A 20,668-nucleotide genomic window follows, 5' to 3' on the forward strand; every position below is an offset into this window, starting at 1 on the left:
GGCACTGTGTCGAGGGCCCAGCTGAGAGGGGCAGCTTGTGACGGGTGTAGACCAGACCAGGCGCTTGGAGGCGATTGTTCTGTTCCAGTTCTTGGGAAGCTTTGTAAGGTTAGCCAGGGTAGAAGGAGGCACCTGGGGAGCGGAGCTTTCTAGAGCTGACTTGGCTTGAGAAAAGCAGCCTGTTTAATTGAAGACACTGGGGCTCGGTGGGGTGGTGAAGGAAGCCAGAGGGCAAGATGGGTGGCTACTAGCCCAGGGGAGAAGGGAAGGCCCCGTGGCAGAGTCCGAGGCCTCGAGGACTAGGTCTGGGGCTACCGACAGGTGGAAGGGTAAGCATGGGCCAACGGGATAGGGTTGCAGGCGGAGGTGTCACGTGAAGACCGGCAACAAAACGCAGTGTGCTGCCATTGTGTCAAGTTCAAGGTACCCGGAGGAGCGGAGTCCAGGCCTGCAGAAGTCAGTCAGGTGGCCATCTGATCTTCTCTCACGGAGGGTGACTGGACGGGAGGTGGAAAGGTTGAGGCGTGGCAGGAGGCGTGGGGTCCACTCTTGTAGGAGAATCCAGTTCCTTTCCCAAGGGGCTATCTTTGACCAGCCTGGATTGGGACCACTGTTCCCCGTGTCCGGCCAGAGCTGCTGCCGTCGGGAGCTCTCGCTCGGGACTTCTCGGTCAGACCCAGTCGTTCCATGCTGGTTGCGTCCCCTGTACGGTTTTGTTTACCATTTCTGGTGATTGGGCTCCTGTAAAAATAAATGTGGGAAGCACTGTCTTTTAGATGATTGGATTATGTTTAGATGAACAACTGCATCCTCAAGATCGGTGACTAATTCAGACCAATCAGTTACCAGACCAGAATACTCATTCATTCATTCATTCATTCATTTATTTTAAAGATTTTATTTATTTATTTGACATAGAGAGACAGAGTGAGCGCAAGCAGGGGGAGTGGCAGGCAGAGGCAGAGGGAGAAGCAGGCTCCCCACAGAGCAGGGGGAGCCCGATGTGGGACTCAATCCCAGGACTCCGGGATCATGACCTGAGCCGAAGGCAGTCGCTTAACCAACTGAGCCACCCAGGTGCCCCCAGAATACTCATTTAGTTAACTGATTCTCTGAAGGCTCTGGACAAGAGGGCCCTCCTCATGCAAAGCATCGTGTCTTTCTTCCACCACCTGGAATGCCCTTCTCCTTCCGTCCCTGATGAAACTCGCTTGGCCTTCAAAATCCAGCTGGAATGTCACCTCCTTGTGATACCTTCCCTGGGCTCCTACTGACAGACTGATTCGCCTGTCGCTCCTGCCACGGAGTCTTTCTGTATTTTGGTTATAAAATCCTCACATCGTAGTCTGATTATTTCTCTCTCCCTGACTGAACTGCAAATTTTGTAAAGGTGAGACCTGTATCTGCATCCTTCTCTGTCCAGCTCCGAGTGTGCTGTTTGACATAGGCTAGGTATTCCATGAAGCCTTGCTCGGCAGACACACAAATGGAGGTGTGGCCCATTCAGCTTGCCGCTGCTGAGCCAGAACGGGAACTGAAACTTGCCGGCAGCAACAGCAGCAGGGGAATTCTATTCTTTTGACGTTTTATTGCTAAACACCCATTTTGTCATTTTTTTCTTGCTGAAGCACTCATCCAAATTTTAAGCGTCTGAGAGATGTTACGTAGAATAAATAGACCAGGGATGTTAGGAATACAGGATAATGGAGTTTCACAGTCATTGAAGGAGGGAACATGTGTTTGGGTAAGGAATTAGGCAAAAAAGCATACCTCGAATTGAAACCTCTTAAGAGAAAGGGAAATTGTAACCCTAAGTGTCTGGAGTTTGTTTTCCGGAATTTAGGAAGCAGTATGTTCAGATCTGTTTTATTTTCTTTAGCTTGCTTACTAAAAATTAAAGCTTTCATACACAGATGGAAACCAAAGAAATTTATGCTCAGAGGCAGCTTCTACTAAAAGATATAGATTTGCTAAGAGGCAGAGAAGCCGAGCTGAAGCAACGGATCGAAGCTTTTGAATTGTGAGTAATGTGTATTCGTTTCGGATATTCAGAATGAATGAGATTTAAAAGAACTAAATAGGTGTCTTAATAGTCTGATGCTAATTGCCAAGTAGAGTTTTTAGTTGTTAAAAGTGACAACACCTGGTTTTAAAAGGCACAGATTAAGAGAAACAAAGACTAGGGTTTCATTTATGAAATACTAGACATTAGGGTGAAAGGCAGAATGAGACACCATCATTGGGCTATAGTAAGACCAGATAGATGATTTGAAGAAGCTAATAATGCTTTGACAAATCCTGTGTTTCTCATTTACGTTCCGTTCAGATCTAATAGTTTCACATGCACATAGCAACTGAACTCCAGATACCCAGACCTTCCATGTTTACTTGCTCTACTGTAAAAAAAAAAAAAAAAAAAAAGGAAATATGGTGACTCTGACTTGACTTGTACTGGGTGAAACTATTTCTCTTGGTGTGTGTGTTACTTTTTCTAAGTGCTCACAGATGTATCAACCTTCAAATCTTACCTGGGATTAATACCAAGCTCACCAGTCTGTAGTTGGTGGAATAAGCTTTCTTTCCCATTTGGGGTCTTGACATTCATAGATACTCCAGGAATCCGATTTTATTTAAGAGTTTGTCTCCATCTTCATTAATGTTTTTTCATTTTCGTAGGCTCTATTCATTTGATTTCTTCTCTCTGCCTACCTTACTCTCCTTTTGGTGATACTGAAGTGGCACATTGATAGAGAAAAGTAAAGGGGCAATATTTGGGCAGATTCTCGGTTACATAATCATGATTATATAATCACTTCCTTACCTCCACGTCCCGGACTCCTCCCGTCTAACTATATTAAACTAAAATAAATGGATTTAATGCTCCTTTGCTTTACAGATTAGCCAGCAGAGGGAGCTCTAACACAAAGCGTTTATCCTTTGCTTGAAACAGACCATGTTCACAGCACTCCTCACTGCGGTTTGGTCTAAGTACTTGTGAACCTGACTCCCGGCTCCAGAATTGGTTTTGTGGGTGATTGGCGGGGGGGTCTCTCCATGAAAAGCACTCCATTCTCCGGATTTGGAGGTTCTGAAGGACCCATCTATCGTTTGCTCTCTCTCGTCACTCTTTTCAACATGCATTCAATGGATTATTAAATGCCAAAAATGAATCTTCTACCTGTAATTCTTATGGGCTCATCAGTTAAGTCTCACAATTAGAAGTAATACTTTAGAAGAAACAAGCATTTAAGTGCACTAGAGTTTGGTTTGTAGCTTTGTAACTAAAAACATCACTTTTTCATCCCTAAATTGATGATAGCCATTGATCCCCTGTAACCCTTTTTTGAGTGTGGATCCTCTTCTGTAAGAGACCACTTTGGTCTTGGTACATTCACACTCCCCTTAGGTGCCACCGGATAATTCCATCTGCTAGTTGATGAACTAAGTCAGCTCATAAAATAGATGGAGGAACTAAAACACGGGCTATTTTTTACCCCCTACATTTGTTACTTCAGATGTTGTGGTTTTCTTATTTGCTTTCTCTCTTTTTGCTAATTTCAGGACTCAGAGGCTGCAAGAGGAAAAAAATAAAAGCCTAACTGACACACTGAGGAAGCGGGAATTGAATATAAAGAGCATTGAGGAGAGCTATGACCAGAAGCTCAAGAATGAACTTCTCAAGTAATTGCATGGCATTGCTAAAGGAATCCCGTGTTTCATTACGTTGCTAGAAGCACAGCAACACTGATGAAATAGATAAGACGGACAGTTTTTTTTGGGGGGGGGAGATAAGATGGACAATTTATGGCAAAATTTGGTGTTTAAAAAAAATACAAGTTTTCATTGGTAGTCAAGGCTTTCCCATGAATATTTAAGATGGGTTTAAAAAGATGCAGAGAATAGCATCCTCTGCTCATTCTTACTCATAGCTTCTCTGACACTGAGAGCTTATGGTTTGCTTCAGTTTTTAGGGCACCTTAGGACTTGCTCAGTTTGCACAGCTGAGCAGCTGAAAAGTCAGAAGTACAACCACTTTCCTCCCTTCTCTCCTCATACTGGCATGAAGATGGGGATAGGCCACAGTTTCTCCAGTGGTGGTCTTATCGGTGACAGGGTTCGTCACTGAACGTGTGCCCTGGTATTCCTTCAAGGTTCTGCCAAGCCCGAATCCAGAAAAAGGATTAGCTATAGGAAGCAAAACACAGCATAGGAGAGGAGAATATGGATAAGTGTGGTCCCTGGGGCTTTCCTATAGCCTGAGTTTTGTATCTTGGTGAATAATCTCTTCGTGCAAAGACATTAAGCCCATATGGTAACTCCCTCCCATGCGTGGCACGCCATCTGGCACATAGCAAGTGCTCAGTTAACACTGACTAAGTGCATGTGTAGTGAAGCGATGACTCCGCTCAGCTCCTCTGGGCAGGTCTTAGTCATTGGCCTCATTTTTATTGCCTTGCTCATAATTTGTCATTGGTATTCCATTACATAGTACGCACCGAGGTTTCTGGAAGTTATTCTTTAAAAGAATTCTGTCAAAAGAGGTAGCATCTTTTCATTGTATCAGTTTTGAAATGATGGATTTGATCTACCTATTTTATGTCTGCTCCTCTACCATACTAGCGAACACTGAAGTAACCCTAGTTGTTAAACACGTTTTTCTTCCTTTATTCCTCACAGTTTGTTAACTTCACCTAGCCATGGATATAGTGAACTGTTTGGTATCATTTGTCCGGCTTTGGGTGTCCTTCTGTGTCTTTAGCCAAGTGTTGAAGTTGGGAGGATATCACAGGATTGCTTCTCCTTCCTTTTTCTGGCCTCTGAACCAGAAAGTCAGCTGGTAGCAGCTGGTGGAGACGGCTGAAGCCCCGAGAGATGTGCCTTTGGGTATTGCTAATTCAGGTCTAATGCTCGTGGCAGTTGGCTCTCAATGCCGTGCTCAGCCTTTAAGGGCAAAAGGTCTTATCTTAGGGAGGGGAGACGGATAGGTGAATTGCAAGTGACTGACTTGGTTATCATTTGGGATTTAGAGTCTGGCACGCACACTGTAAGTTGGCCTTAATTTACTACCTTGTGTCAGTCGAGACTAACTGAGAAATAATTGTTCTCTCTAACCTCACAACAACAACAGGACCCTTGATCTTGTGTGACTGAGTTTTGGGACCAAATTGACAGGATCACAGCAGGGTGTTATGGACCTTTTATGTTCAGAATTCATATCCCTGGCTTTTGTCTTGAGAGAGCTTGAGGCTTACATGTTGTCACTTTCAGTGCCCTTAGGTGCCTCAGCGCCACAGATAAGCTCATGTATTGATGGTAATCTGTCCAGGAAAGCGACAAGGAGCTCATTTTTGGTTCTTCTGATTGGCAGGTATCAACTTGAAGTAAAGGATGACTATATCACCAGAACGAACAGGCTGATTGAAGATGAAAGGAAGAATAAAGGTGACTCTGGGGGCAAGCTGTGTTTTTCAGCACTGATGTAGGCTGTTAGCTTCCTAGTTGGGCCTGTTCTGTGTTCTAAAAAAGACATAGCATACACATCCTTGTTACTACGAAAATTACATGTTTTTTGTTATTTTAATTTTACAAAATAAAAAAATACTGTCTTACTACATTTTTGTGAACCTTAGTGTTTAACCTTTTGTATATTCACAAGGGTTAGTGATTTATCAGCAGGATTTTTATCCAACGTATTTTGATAAATGTGATTGTCAAGAAGGTGGCAGCAACTTATTGCCATCCCGTAAATATCACTCTTAACTGTGAGAGACTTCATTTTTTCCTAATGAAAATTTTAACTTCTCCGTCCCTGTGATCTAGTTTCTTATTTCTTTTACTTCTAATGTATTTTTATGCTTCATGCTATTTCCCCTTGACCTATAACCTCTTAAATTCTTGTATACATTCGCCAGAAACTAGGAAAGTTGGATAATTTTTCATTCTTTGAGATATTTTACATTTTAATATATGTCTAGGAACTTGTCGATGACAAGAAGTTAAACTTTTAGTGGCCATTTTAAATGGACTCTTAGGAGGACACCAGGGCTAGGTACTTGATACCGCCCAGCCAGGTCGCCCATCGTGGGCCTGCTCCTTCGCAACTGTCTTGTGAAGGCGAATGCTTATATAGGTATCCGTACCATCGTGGATTCAGCAAAGTATCCACGATGAGGTATATATGGTGAGGTATCTATATAGACTTGTGTTAGATGAAGTAAAAATGATAAAATAATAACTACAGAATCACAACAGACAACTAAATCTCTGCATTCAAGGAAATTCAGACCTGTTGGCATGAGGGCCCTGTGCTCTGAGCAGATGGTGTAAGTGGTAAAGATGTGTGTAGCAGGAGGAAGTTCGCCACATATTTAACCCTTAAAACTAACGTCCCGTCTGTCACCTGTTGTGTAACAGGGCTCATTTTGTACTTGCCTGCTGATTTTTTTTGACTCTGACATCTGCTGTTTAGATAATGAAATAATAGTCATTAGGGCTGATCTGCGCCCATAAATTATTAAATGATTTTGTAGCCACTAGGAAAACATGATGATGATAATTGGTTGGCTCTTTCTTTCAGAAAAAGCTATACATTTGCAAGAGGAGCTCACAGCTATTAATTCAAAAAAGGAAGAATTTAATCATTCAGTAAATCGTGTCAAAGAGCTTGAGGTAATTGTTAAGCCTGTTGTTTTGAAACAGACGTTAAGACGATATATGAAACTTAGTTTTAGTCATACGTAATTTATCTTCAGTTATCCTCTTGATGTGTTTGTTTATTCCATGACTAAGAAGGTGATGGCTGCACTTTGTTCATTCGCTAGTTCTTCACTTCAATCTTAGTCTCCTAGGGAAGCATAAAAGGATGTCTTTTGGGGCCTAGAGTCCTGCCTGAATCCTGTCTTTCTCCCTTTCTGCTTATGTGCCTTTGGGCAAGTTTTCTGACCTCAGATTCCTTACCTGTAGACTTTGGGATGTTGCCTACATTTCATGATTGTGCAGGGAATTCAGTGAGCGGATTGATGTGCGTAGCACGCAGCTGACACAGACTAGCTTCTACCTCAGCCTCCTCTCCCTTCCCATCAGCAGCAGGTAAAAAATCCTGTCATGATGTCGGGATCTTACAGCTTAAAACAAAATGAGATGCATTTTTCGTGTGCCACTGTTAACTTTATTTCTATTACTTTGTGTGTTTGCTATCTGAAGGACAGAACTGGAACTTTAGGTACTTAAAATAAATTTTATACACAGAACATATTTTTGTAGCTGTAAGGACTTGAGAGCTTTGCAGGCTGCAAACTTGAGCTCTGTTATACTAAGAAAAAGAAATCACCCCACAGCATGTTAGGATATCTTACCTTTTTATTACAAAAAAAAAAAAAAAAAAAGTGTGTGTAGATCTATCTATATATATGTATTTATATATTGCCACCATCTGTGGTTACATTGTTGGGCCCTTAGTTGCATCCAGAAAATGGGGTGATTGTCAGAAGCACTAGCTTTGCAGGACAGGGTTGTACACAGTAGCAGTTGGATGAACTTGCCCCTGCCCCAAATCAAGGGCAAAAGATGACTTGTACTGCGGGAGTTAGGGTCTCGTTGCAGAGAACCAGACTTCTGTCATGGGGCCTTAATTCAGTCATGATGTCCAGCTCGGGGCGTGAAAGCCTGGCAGCTTTCACTTAAGCAGTCCTGTAAAGTCACTGTTCAAATACAAGTTTTTCTGTTTGAATTGCAGCTTGAGTTAGAATCTGTCAGAGCCCAGTCTTTGGCAATAACAAAGCAAAACCATCTGCTGAATGAAAAGGTGAAAGAGATGAGTGACTATTCGCTACTGAAAGAAGGGAAACTGGAGCTTCAGGCACAAAATAAATTACTTAACCAACAACTGGAAGAGACTAGAAATGAAAACTTGCGTCTCCTAAACCGTAGGTGTTTTTTTCTGATTGGCATGGCTTTGTAACTGCTATTAGCTTAGTACTCTGAAACTGCTTTGTCCTATAAGGGAAGCTTCAATCGGGAAGATTTTATAAAATTAAGATTCTTGAATCAAAGGTACTTTGTTTTTGCTTCCTGCTGCGTAATTGTGTCACTAAGGAGAAAACTTTATTAACTGGATAAATCTGTTCCTCTGGATGGTACCTGGCTCCCCTTGCCCTCTGACTCCTCTGGCCTGGTGGTGCTTGGCCCGTGGGGACCCGCTCAAGCGCTTGGAGGGAGGGAAGAGTGAGGTCGAGGTGATTGTGATCCCTTCTCCATCTCCTCCTTGCGGAGTAGCCCTGGGCTGGCCCTGGGCCTCAGGAAAGCAAGATCCCAGTACCTGGGGGCTGGCGCCTCATCAGCGCCCTGTGCCTGCTCGCTCTCCCCAACTCTGGGAATGCCTCCCTTCCTGACCCTCCAGGCGTGAGGACTGGTAACAGCTTGGCCCCAGTACTAGCCCAGGGAACTATACCGTCCTTTGCGGTACCCTGTGTAAGTCTCTCTTTATTAAAGGGTCTTCTGATGACCCAAAATGGGGACACCATCTGCTTGCTTTCTGGACCCTGCATGCCGCTGACAGATTCACAGGTCGGATTGGACCTAGGGGCAGTCCCTGGCAGGCTTTGACAGAGCATTCTTTCTGTGCCTCTGTGCGTAGTAGAGGAGAGGCGGGCATTCACGTTAATTTGAGGATTTGAAAGAATTCTACTGGGAGTAGAACTCTGAAGAGTGGTAAAGTTTGCAATTATGTGCATTAAATTCTTCTGTTCTGAAATTGGTGATTCAGGACTGCTCTTAGTCCATTCAATAAAACTGATATTAATTGCGTGTATACAAAGAAAGGGAAGAACCATCTAAAGCCTCTTTAGAAACTGTTTTTGTTAAGTAAAATGAGAAAACCTCAGGTTGGTAATGACCAGGCTTTTTTACCTTCATAGATATAGCTCAGCCATCTCCTGAGCTGGTGGTTTTTCAGAAAGAACTAAAGAAAGCCGAACATGCCATCGCATTTGAGCATAAGGAGTTCGAAAGCCACAGGCAGGCTCTGCAAAAACAGCTGCAAAGTGAAGTGAGTATTGCTCTTGGCTCATCCAAGTGTTAGGGCAGTGCACTTTGTGGGTGTGTAAAATTGGCATGTGTCATACCAGCATAAATCAGATCTATTTTAACATCAGAAATTCCCCCATATGCTAATTACTTTCCCAGTATTCTTTCTCATCCGAGAAAATTCTCGAGTGATTGTGACATTATATTCATGATAGTAAGAAAATCAAGAGGAAAGTAAACTCTCTTAAACACCCAGTTTTCCAAGTCTTGATGGTGCCCACTGTTAAAAGTATCTCTTGATTCTCACCCCGCAACTTAACGGTATTGATGCTCTCTTTCTCATGTGAACCTCCTGTCCTGGAGTAGCTGCTGTATGAAAGGAGTAAAGAAGGAGCTGGAGAACTTGTTAGTGTGTTCTGTTGTTTCATAGGTATAAAGCTGCTCAGAATTGGCAAAAAAGAGAAAGAGAATAAGCCAGGTGAGAGAATTGTTCTTTTGAAATAAACTGATTTGTTTTACTTTCATTTCTTTTCCTTCCCTAAATCTTTTCAGATTGAACATTCTGCACAGCTGAAGGCCCAGATACTTGATTACGATAACTCTATAAAGAGGTTAACTCTACAGGTTGCCGATTTGAAATTGCAACTGAAACAAACCCAGACAGGTCGGAGACGTTTTTAACGTGTGTGTGTGTGAGTGATTGTGAAAATGTAATGATTACTCAGTGAGTTTTAGTAATTCTCATAGTAGGGGAGGAGCTATAGAAATATGTGTCACCTGAGAAGTATAACTTCTATTTCAGGACTACCCACCAGGTCATCCTCTAAAGTGACTTGCTTTCACAGATGACCCATGGCTCAGGAGAGGTGTGGTAGTGACACAGAAGTCCCCAAATTCATCCGGAACCTAGGCTTTGCTTTTTTGTTTGTTATCCCGCCGCTAAGACCGGTTGACCGTTCAGTGGTTTTACATGTCCCTGGACAGACGTGTACATGTGTGCGAGAAGCAGGGCGGCCAGCAAAATGAGCCCTGCTGCTAGCGGAGTCTGGAAACACTCTTTGTTTCGGGTCCCAGTTGTGAAGTTCGTTGTTTGCCTTAGGCACGCTCCGTTGAACTTCCTTGGGCCTCAGGGTCCGCACTGTAATAGGGCTAGGAGTGGCGCTGGGCCACATGGATGAAGATGAAGCAAGACAGATGGCGGTACGGTGCCTGGGACACACACAACACGAGGAGGTGGTTTCTGCTGTCGTTTTTGTACTCTGTTTTCATTGCCAAGCCGACGTCTGCCCCTTCCTACTTCATAACAAGGACGCTGAAGGTTCCATACCTTCTTTAGCTGCCTGTAGGCGCAAAGCAAGTTCCTCCGTGTTAGCAGTTGACATGCTTTCTCACTTCTTGGTTCTGAACCCTCCTCAGGCCCAGTTATACTCTGCCCTGGTCAGGCCCTTGTTCGCATCTCCCCACACGAGTTTTCCCTTTACTCATTTCTACTCTTGTTTGCTCTTCACTTTCTCTAAATAAATCTGTTTGCCAGACTGCCCACAGCTGAAATTCTGGTGACCTCATATCATGAACAGTAGTTCAAGAAGGTGGAACCTTTTGAACCCCCGCTTTGCACATGGCGAGCCTCTGTCCGGCAGCGCCATCAGGTGAGGTAGTGGTCCCAGGTACTGGCTTTGCCCTAGGACATGCCAGTGGCTCTCCCATCGTGCTCACTGTGTGAGCCAGCCTCAGTAATCTCAGCCCCCCCATCTGTAAAATGGGAGCAGTGCGCGTTCTTAGCCCACAGTGTTGTTGTGACTGCGTGTCTTCCTTCCCTTATCAGAAACTCAGGCCCTGTGCTGTGGTTTGTGGATTTTGCCACAGCCCTGGAGGTTCTGGGCAGCATCCTGCAGTGAAACAAATTAATTTTTTTGTAATCAAATGGGTGAATATTCATGCTAGGTGGAATAAGTAAAGATTGTAAATGGGTTTCCATTGGTTCGGGTCAAACTTTTCAACCAAGTGAGTTGAGGTCTGGTTGGGCTTTGCCACCAAATAAATTAGGAATATATTTTCGGTTTTCAGAGCTTTTTAGATTGTACAACTGTGCATAATGGATTGTGAAATAATATGCGTTATGAAAAGTACATATAACCTCTTGATAAATGTTAATAATTACCATCATGACTGCAGCTTCAAAAACTAATGTGCAAGTTTGGCCTTAATATTTCCTTTTATTTTTGAAAAATTGTGATCTCGATCTATTTTAACTCTCTTCTCCACCTTTTCCGTCATTTCTCACGTGGTCTTCTTGTAACCTGCAGCGCTCGAGAATGAAGTGTACCGCAACCTGAAGCAGCCTCTGATCGATTGTTCCATCAGTGGACTGCTGAATGGCAAGACGGTGGTGCCTCATAATGGGGATATAAGCGGGGATTTCTTGAAAAATCCTCTCGACCAGGAAAGGCTGATGGCGGTTATACCAAGGATCATAAATTATCCAAATGCAAGCACGGAGAGTAGTTCCCCCGATTCTGACCTTGAGTTTGTAGCCAATACCAAAGCAAGGGTGAGAGAGCTAGAGCAAGAGGCCGAACGTTTGGAGAAAGCTTTCCGAAATTACCATCAAAGAGTTAGTCAGCTCCCCGCTAAACGCCCCTTAGCAGCCAACAGCCAGCCACCCCTGCACTTGCTAGGGACACTCAAAAGCATCACCTCGAGTTCGCCCCAAAGACGCACTTGTGCCGAGGACAGAGTTGTCTCTGAGCCTCCGGTGGGCACCCCCGAAGAGGACAAGAGCAGCGCCTCGCGGCCACGCAGGAGCACCACCTCCAGACGCCTCTCCTCCACTCCTGTTCCCAAAGCAAAAAGGAGCCTCGGTGGTGAAATGTATCTGGAAGGTGAGCTCCTGCCAAGAGGGTTGCAGGACGCTCTGGATTTGGAAGGGTCTCGTCCTGGGAGGGCCTCTTCCCCAAGTAAGAGTGCAGCCCTAGACAGCAGGAAGGAGCGGGAACTGAGCACGGAAACGCCTGAGCCCAGGCACTTGGGTCCTCTCTCTCGATCTGCCCTTCCCGGGTTAACCGTGGCGTCTCCCCCATGTTGAGGGGGTGGGGTAATGTCCTGTTCTAGCAACTTCATAGGCACGCAGACAGGTGCAGAGTGACAGTGGCTTTCCCTTTACCGCTGGTTAGTTGTATATGTTTGATTGTTACCACTGCAGTTTCATTGAGGGGTTTGAATCGTTAGTTTTGTAGATCATTTATGCATCATACTCAGCTGTTTACAAGGATAATAGAATTCATTGTCAGAGTAAGAGAACTGTGTAGAAACCATGTTGCTGTCTTCTCCTTGCAATTTTTAATAGGCCTTCTGCCCCTTAGGTCTGGACCGATCCCACACTGCTGGCCCCAGTCCTTGTCCCAACAGAACACCCCGGCCTTCACCCACTGAGTCCAGGCACAGCCCTTCCGTCCACCCGCTGCCCAGCTCTCCAGAGCAGGCCAGGTAACACCGCCTTCCGCTCAGCCTCAGCCCAGTCCGCTGAGCTACATGGGGTCTCAGCCCGGACTCATTTGGGGTTTCTGTGGCAGTATAGAGTTGGTAATCAGATGGTAAGATGATGTGTGATCTTTGAGAATCATCTAAATTACCTGGAGCGGGGGTGGGGAGGAACATTCCTTTTAGCAAAGTAGTTTCTACTTCTTTGCTAAACTTGGTGTGTAGAATCTACACTGTGGTATCAGTAAACATCTTCGTACTTCAAAAATAGACTTGGTTAACGAAGGTAAAACAAATTGTCCAAAATCTGGGAAAACAAATTCAGTTTGGAGCTTAAGACAATTTCACACATCACTAAAAAGTCATATAAAAATATTTTGGCATTTAAATATAAACAAACAGGTTCCAGCTTTTTTTTGTACTTGAGTATAGTTGATACACGATGTTAGATTAGTTTCATGTACACAGCGTAGTGATTTGACTCCATACGTCATGCTGTGCTCCCCACAACTGTAGCCCCCATCTGTCACCGTACAACCCTGTCGTACAGCCATTGACTGTAGTCCCTATGCTGTACCTTTTATTCCCATGGCTAAGTGGAAACCTATACCTCCCCCTCCCCTTTACCCATTTTGCTCATCCCTCGGCCCCCTTCCCCCTGGCCACCATCACTTTGTTCTTTTTGTATTGATAGGTCTGATTCTGCTTTTTCTTTGTTTATTCATTTGTTGTTTTTTTTTTAAGACTTTATTTATTTCAGAGACAGTGCACACGAGTGGGGGAGGGGCAGAGGGCGAGAGAATCCCAAGCAGACTCTGCGCTGAGTGCGGAGCCCGACGCAGGCCTCCATCTCACAACTGTGAGATCATGGCCTGAGCCAAAATCAAGAGTTGGATGCTTAACTGACTGAGCCATCCAGGGGCCTCTGTTTGTTCATTTGTTTTTTAGACTCCACATGTGAATGAAATTACATGGTATTTGTCTTTCTCAGTCTGATTTATTTCATTTAGCATAATACTCTCTAGGTCCCTCCCTGTTGTTGCAAGTGGCAAAAATCTTATCCTTTTTTATGGCTGAGTAATATCCCATTATGTATAGATGTATATGCGCCACATTTTCTTTATCCATTTACCAATTGATGGGCATTTGGGTTGCTTCCATATCTAGGCTATTTTAAATAATGCTGCTGTAAACATAAGGGTGCATGTATCTTTTTAAATTAGTGTTATTTTCTTTGCATAAATACCCAGTAGTGAAATTACTGGATCATATGGTATTTCTGCTTTTAATTTTTTGAGGAACTGCCATACTGTCCACACTGGCTGCACCAGTTTGCATTCCCACCAGTAGTGCACGAAGGTTCCTTCTCCACATCCTCGCCAACACTTGTTGCTTCTTGTCTTTTTGGTTATAGCCATTCTGACAGGTGTCAGGTGATACCTCATTGTGGCTTTAATTTGCATTTCCCTTATGAGTGATGTTGAGCCTCTTTTCATGTGTCTGTTGGTCATCTGTAGGTCTTTGGAAAAATGTCTATTCAGGTTCTCTGGCCATTTTATTTTATTTATTATTTTTTTTTATGATTGTATTTATTTGACAGAGATAGAGAGAGAGAGAGAGAGCACAAGCAGGGGGAGCAGCCGAGGGAGAGGGAGAAGCAGGCTTCCCATGGAGCAGGGAGCCCAACGTGGGGCTCGATCCCAGGATCCTGGGATCATGACCTGAGCTGAAAGCAGATGCTTAACCGACTGAGCCACCCAGGCACCCCTCTCTGGCCATTTTAATCAGATTATTTGTATTATTGGTGTTGAGTCATATAAGTTCTTTACATATTTTAGATTTTAACCTCTTATGGGATATATCATTTACAAATATCTTCTCCCATTCAGTAGGTTGCCTTTTCATTTTGTGATGGTTTCTTTTTGCTGCGCAAAAGCTTTTTATTTTGATGTAGTCCCAATAGTTTAATTTTGTTTTGTTTCTCTTGCATCAGGAGACCTATCTAGGAAAATGTTGCCAAGGCTGATGTAAGAGAAATTACTGCCTGTGCTCTCTTCTAGGATTTCTGTGCGTTCAGGTCTCACATTTAGGTCTTTAACCCTTTTGAGTTTATTCTTGTGTATGGTGTAAGGAAGTGGTCTATTTTCATTGTTTTGTATGTAGCTGTCCAGTTTTCCCAAGATCATTTGTTGAAGAGACTGTCCTTTCCCCAGGGTATATTCTTGCCTCCTTTGTTGTAGATTAATTGACCATATCAGTGTGGGTTTCTTTCTGGCTCTCAGTGCTGTTCCATTGATCTTTATGTCTGGTTTTGTGCCAGTACCATTGTGCCAATACCATACCGTTTTGATTTCTATAGCCTTGTCGTATATCTTGAAATCTGGAATTGTGCTACTTCAGCTTTGTTCTTCTTCCTCAAGATTGCTTTGGCTATTTGGGGGTCTTTTGTGGTTCCACACACATTTTAAGTATTACTTGTTCTGTGAAAAATGCTGTTGGTATTTTGATGGGATTGCATTGAATCTGTCAACTGCTTTGGGTAGCAGGGACATATTAATATTATATTATTTCTTCCAATCCATGAGCGTGGAATATCTTGCCATTTGTGTCATCTTCAGTTTCTTTCATCAGTGTTTTTGTAGTTCTCAGAGTACAGGTCTTGTAGTTCCTTAGTTAAATTTATTTCTAGGTATTATATTTGGTGCAACTGTAAATGGAATTGTTTTCTTAATTTCTCTTTCTGTTACTTCATTATTAGTGTGTAGAAACACAACTGATTTCTGGGTATGAATTTTCTATCGTGCAGCTTCCCTGAATCCATTTATTCTAGTAGTTTTTTGGTGGAGTCTCTAGGATTTTTTACGTATAGGATCATGTCATCTGCAGATAGGGAGAGTTTACTTCTTCTTTTCCAATATGGATGCCTTTTATTTCTTGTCTGATTGCTGTGGCTAAGACTTCCAGTACTATGTTGAATAAAAGTGGCAAGAGTGGACATCCTTGTTTTGTTCCCGATCTTATAAGGTTCCAGTTTGTAGATCATTGAAATAAATTCTAAATTGGTAGTGGGTCCTGGGATATGATTGCTAAAGCAGGAGGGAGTGGATGTGTTGAGGAGCTCAGTGGGTTGCCCAGTCTGGGATTTGAGTCACATGTGGGACCACTGTTTGTACCTGGTCCCCATGGCTGGAGACTCTGACCCCTTAGTTCTGCATGTTGATTCCATTATGCTATACAGAGTTGAAAACTGCCACATGTGCCCGTTACGATCCTAAAGACTGTAATGGTTTTTTTATATCATTCTTTGTTGTAATAAAGCCAGGAAGAAAGATAAGACGCATGTGCTGAGTTAGGGCCCTTTGATGCACATGGGGCTTGTAGTATAACCTCTCCTGCTGACAGTGTGCTGAGGGGTGTGCAGAATTCGTTTTTTTCTTTTCTTTTTTTTTTTAAAGATTTTATTTATTTATTTGACAGAGACACAGCGAGAGAGGGAACATAAGCAAGGGGAGTGGGAGAGGGAGAAGCAGGCTTCCCACGGAGCAGGGAGCCCGATGCAGGGCTCAATCCCAGGACCCTGGGATCGTGACCTGAGCCAAAGGCAGACGCTTAATGACTGAGCCACCCAGGCACCCCCAGAATTCGGTTTTTTCAAAAATGTTTTCTGGTTCTTGAAAAAGTCAGCTCCTCCTAGGAACAATGTGGGAATGATGGTAGTAGCTATCTCACAGCATGTGGTGGTATGAGGAGTCACCCCCCCCCCAACAGCTTAGAGGGATGCCTGGTGCATGGAAAGTGCCCCCTACAGTGTAGCTCTTATTCTTCGTGAGCCCAAGAGAAACTGCTTTTCGAAAGCATTTTCTTGAGTCCCAAAAGATTTTCATCGCCCTGTGCTCTTGGGTTTTACATTCCTACAACTTGACATTCTTGAATTTTATTCTTCCAATCCAGTCTTTATCAAAGACAAATGGAGCTTCAGGAAAAAAGTGAATTTGCAAATCCAGGCAAGCTACCTTTTAAGGACAGTGAGGAATTTGAATCATCTTTTGAATGTAAGTTCAAATATGAATACTGGTTTTTATAAGCTCAAAATGTAGAAAGCTTAGTTTTGGTGAAACATATTGTCATGAAAAGCAAAGAAGTTACAGATTAGGACATTTTTATTTTGTTTTTTTTGTTGTTGTTTTTAAAAGATTTTATTTATTTGACAGAGACACAGTGAGAGAGGGAACACGAGCAGGGGGAGTGGGAGAGGGAGAAGCAGGCTTCCCGCCGAGCAGGGAGCCCGATGCGGGGCTCGATCCCAGGACCCTGGGACCATGACCTGAGCCGAAGGTAGACGCTTAACGACTGAGACACCCGGGGCCCCAGGACATTTTTATTTTGTGATAGAAGCACAAATACAGATACATTGCCTCATTTTTATATCACGAAGATTTTCAGGGGTGTGTTCTGAGTTCCATTTATTAAGCATTTGAGGATAGCTCACAATTTCAAACTTGGAGCTGAGCCTATAAGTGAATCCTTAACTCAGTTTACCAATTTTGGGATTGCCTCAGATTTAAAATAAGTGATTTTTAAAAATTCTCTTTTCCCTTTTACGGAACAGGAGTATGCTATTATTTTTATTTGAAGTATACTGATTCCGTTGACTGCCTAAGATTTAGAAAGCCCATTTTTTAAGTTAAAAAATGGAGGTAAAAAAGTAGAAGCTTGTGAGTCTAGGATTGGTGTCCAGCTGTGGCCCTGCCTAGAGCCCACTGCTTAAGTACAAGATAGAGCTGTAGCGAGGGTCATCCCCGCAGCCCTTTCCACCTTGGAGGTCTTCATATTTGCACGTAACCTGCCATTTTGCTTCGTGAGCTTCATGGCGAGTGTGAAAGCATCATGTTTTGAACATTTCACTGATAAGGGTTAGTAAATCTTTCAAAATCCTTTTGACTAAGTTTGTTAAATCATTGATTTCAAATAGAATTCAAGTGATTATCAGCAAGCCAGGTGAATTCTTTCACTCGATTGATTTTTCCCTTTGGGTAACCAATGAGATTTTGTAAAGGCATCTAATTCTCGAAAGCAGAAGAACACTGGGAGAAGTGAATACCATGGTCAGGCGGCTCCGATGCAGACTTCTAGAGTCCTCGAGACAAAGAGCTGGCCCAGTTGCTTTGGCCAAAATGCGCGTGCTTCACCATGAGTTCTCCCGACACTGCGCTGCACTCCCTTCTCTTGCCCGCATTCCTGAGGACTCACAGGACACTTCTTTGCCCCTCGTGTAGATGCAGGGAGCGCAGCGAGGCAGTTTGAAGCGCACGGCCTCCATCCTGCCGGCGACATGCCTCACGTGGATGCTGCTGCGGCCGCCAGACCTATGTCCTATCACTACCCGAGTAAGTTTTCCTGTGTTTTAGTAAACAAAATAGATTAACGAATTAGTAATATTGAATCTTATTTCATTTTCTATTTGCTTCCTCCATGCCTTAAGAAAGTAAGATAAGCAAAACCTTTATATATTTCAGTCTTCAGAAAAGCTGGTGACATTGCAGGAAAACTGGTCATGACACTTGTCTTGCGGGCTCACCTTGTCTTTCCTTTGCTTCCTCCAGATGACCCACTTCCCTCCCCCAGGTGGAAGAAAGGTGTAGCGGGGACATTGGAGCTTTGCCCCAGGGCTCAGCCAACAGCCAGGTCCTTTTCTTCTTGGACCTAAGTGTTGAAGCCTCAAAGTTGAAAGGAAATGCTTCAAGTAAAACCAGCTATTAGTCCTTTCCAAACATTGGGAGAACATCATCCCTAAAAGCTACGCAAAGCCTCTTAGAAACAGTTTCTTGGTTTAAGGCACAGTTGGGAATATGAGCAATCCCTGAAAGAAGCAGGAGAATTTGAGAGGGTTGATTTTTGCTGATTCCAAAGTAAATCGTTCTGGAAAGCACTCCTTCATTGAGGCCTGATCAAGAGCCTTTTCTCTGCTGGGCACTTTCCTCGTGGCTGGGCATACAGCAGTGTACCAACCCAGGCCCCTGCTTCATGGAGCTTCTAGTAGGAGAATTGGACAGTCGGCAGGCTGTCATCAAGGACCTCCAGTGGGATAGATACCGATAGGGACCGTGGTGTCCGAGAGCAGATCTGATGGGCAGCCGTTCGGCAGAGAGCTGAGTGAGCAGGGAAGGAAAATGACGTAATAGAATAAGGGAAAGCAACTGAGCAGACAGGTGTTCTGTTTCTGACACGTAACATAGATTATGGTAAATGGCCTTTTAAATGAGTCTTAAATAGTGTGGTTACCTTTTGGTCCTTGAGAAAGTCTCTTACATTTGTTGTTTCAGCTCTGCATCTGGGTGCAAAGGGAAATGAAGAAGTCCAGGCTTGATGCCTTTGTGCCAGTGGAAACACTTCTTTTCTTTGTTCTTAATGTCCAAGGCGGTTTCGGTATGCCCCTCTGCCGAGTACACTAGACTCGGCTACAGAGTACACCTCCCAGGGAAGAAGCAGCCCTTTTCATGTGTTTAAATTCGCTCCCAAACTGCATTCTTACTGTGAGGTTGCTCCTCCGTGGGAGAGCCTGATAGACCGAGGAGTAAGCCTCCTTGCCCCAGCAGGCAGGACGCTGCGTCGCTGCCTGTGGATATGGTCAGCGCCTCCTGTGGTATTAGAATTTTCTGGCCAGGATTAAGAGAAGACTGTTGCTCCTGTCCCGTCAGTAAAGCTAACTTTTTGCTAGTGACTTAGGACAGGGCACGGCAACGAGCTTTGAAATCCCGTGGTGAACCTGTGAATTTGTTGTTTCTTAGCATTGCTGGGGAAAGTTGAGGTTATAGGCCAGGGCTGGAGGAGAAAAAGGTTAGCACAGTCATCTGTGGAATTGAGATTGAATTCAGCATGTGAGGCATGGGGACCTGTGTTGCAAGCTTAGGGAACAAACGATTAAAACATGGTCCTTAGCCGGAAGGAACACAGGTAGGGAGACAGATGCCTATGGGTTGTGACAAGGCAGGTACAAAGCACTGTGTGAAGAAGGTGCTGGAATGGCCAGTTGTCACTTTAGGAATAAGGAGGACCTCACAGAGGAGGTGGCTTTTAAGTGAGGGCTTGCATAGGTGGTAAAGTTGTGGGGGAAGAAGGGAGCATGTCAGGTTAAGGAGGCCATGAAAGCAAGGGTGTGGCGCAAGGCCGATGCGGCTGTGCTCAGCTAACAGCGGGTTGCTCTATAGACGGAATGTTTCGAATGTGAAAGTTACGGTGATAGAGGAGGTCAGTCTGGAAAGAAAAAGGCAGATTGTCAGCCTAAACCACTGTGGGTTAGGAGTCCCCCAGAGCAGAGAGTGTGCAGAGCAGATCCAGGAAGTGACTGGTGCTCACGGGGGTGAAGGTGGGTTGCTTGAAGGCAGAGAGGAGTGTCCTGGAGCACACTGACTAGATGCTTGCAGCCACCCAGGTAAATGGTGATAAGGACCCTCAGTGCAGCAGGAGGAAGAAGAACCTCTAAGCCCTGGTGGCCGAGTGGACATAGCATGGAAAGAGCATGATTAAAGGGACAGGAATGATGAGTTCAGGTATGAAGCCAGGGCTCTGGGGTCTCCATGTGTTGATGGCAGGAAGCCTGTTAGAAACCAGGGAGTGAGGAAACAGGGAGAGAGGTCGGGCGTAGAGAAGGAGGTATGGGAAGGCTCGGGGATCAGCCTGGAGGAGGTGGGCAGCAGCAGCGAGCTGGCTAGAGCTGGGGCAGGGGGCGCGTCCTCTCTGGGGCAGGAGAGACTGGGGCGCCTGCACAGGAGCAAGGGGAAGAGCTGGGAGAGTGCTGTGTAAATGAAGACGGACTGACGGTTCAGTCTGAGTCCTAAAGCCAGGGGCAGCCTCCTAACCAAATGCAGAGTTTGCCTTGGGAAGGGCGGAGGTGAGCAAAGAGCGTAAGAAGCTGTGACTGGGGGGTCGTGAGAGGCAGTTAAAGTCATCATATTAAGGGTGACTTGTCTTCATCTTAGCAAAGTAAAAGGCAGGGCGCAGGGCTAGGAGTGGGTTTGGGGGCTTGAAGATGGAGCAGGTCAAGAGTCCTCTAAGAACCAAGCAGTCTTCCTGAGTCTTGGCAAGGGCCCCTGCAAAGCACTCATGCATATATTTGAAAAATCCGATGCTGGAAACTACGTGCCTTTTCTTTTCTGTCCCATTA

The 20,668-nt window shown here is 44.4% G+C and overlaps 1 protein-coding gene across 4 annotated transcripts in view; it reads left to right on the forward strand.

Moving 5' to 3' along the window:
* The window catches only part of LOC114218031 (centriole and centriolar satellite protein OFD1), a 46,182-nt gene that overhangs the window by 21,651 nt on the left and 3,863 nt on the right, over window positions 1-20,668 (forward strand). For 3 of the 4 annotated variants that reach the window (XM_028114966.2, XM_028114971.2, XM_028114970.2), the window contains 11 exons: window positions 1,914-2,020; window positions 3,562-3,681; window positions 5,369-5,442; window positions 6,578-6,669; window positions 7,736-7,925; window positions 8,916-9,046; window positions 9,577-9,688; window positions 11,331-11,906; window positions 12,387-12,510; window positions 16,456-16,556; window positions 17,781-17,891. In XM_028114966.2, coding sequence (XP_027970767.2) covers window positions 1,914-2,020; window positions 3,562-3,681; window positions 5,369-5,442; window positions 6,578-6,669; window positions 7,736-7,925; window positions 8,916-9,046; window positions 9,577-9,688; window positions 11,331-11,906; window positions 12,387-12,510; window positions 16,456-16,556; window positions 17,781-17,891 — 1,738 coding nt within the window. Of the gene's footprint in view, window positions 1-1,913; window positions 2,021-3,561; window positions 3,682-5,368; window positions 5,443-6,577; window positions 6,670-7,735; window positions 7,926-8,915; window positions 9,047-9,390; window positions 9,503-9,576; window positions 9,689-11,330; window positions 11,907-12,386; window positions 12,511-16,455; window positions 16,557-17,780; window positions 17,892-20,668 lie in introns of all 4 variants that reach the window. The other variant, XM_028114968.2, reaches the window with a different exon arrangement.

Source organism: Eumetopias jubatus, unplaced genomic scaffold (genome assembly GCF_037043125.1).
Source record: "Eumetopias jubatus isolate StellerSeaLion01/CBP00866 unplaced genomic scaffold, mEumJub1_p1.0 scaffold_23, whole genome shotgun sequence".
Taxonomy (NCBI): Eukaryota; Metazoa; Chordata; class Mammalia; order Carnivora; family Otariidae; genus Eumetopias; species Eumetopias jubatus.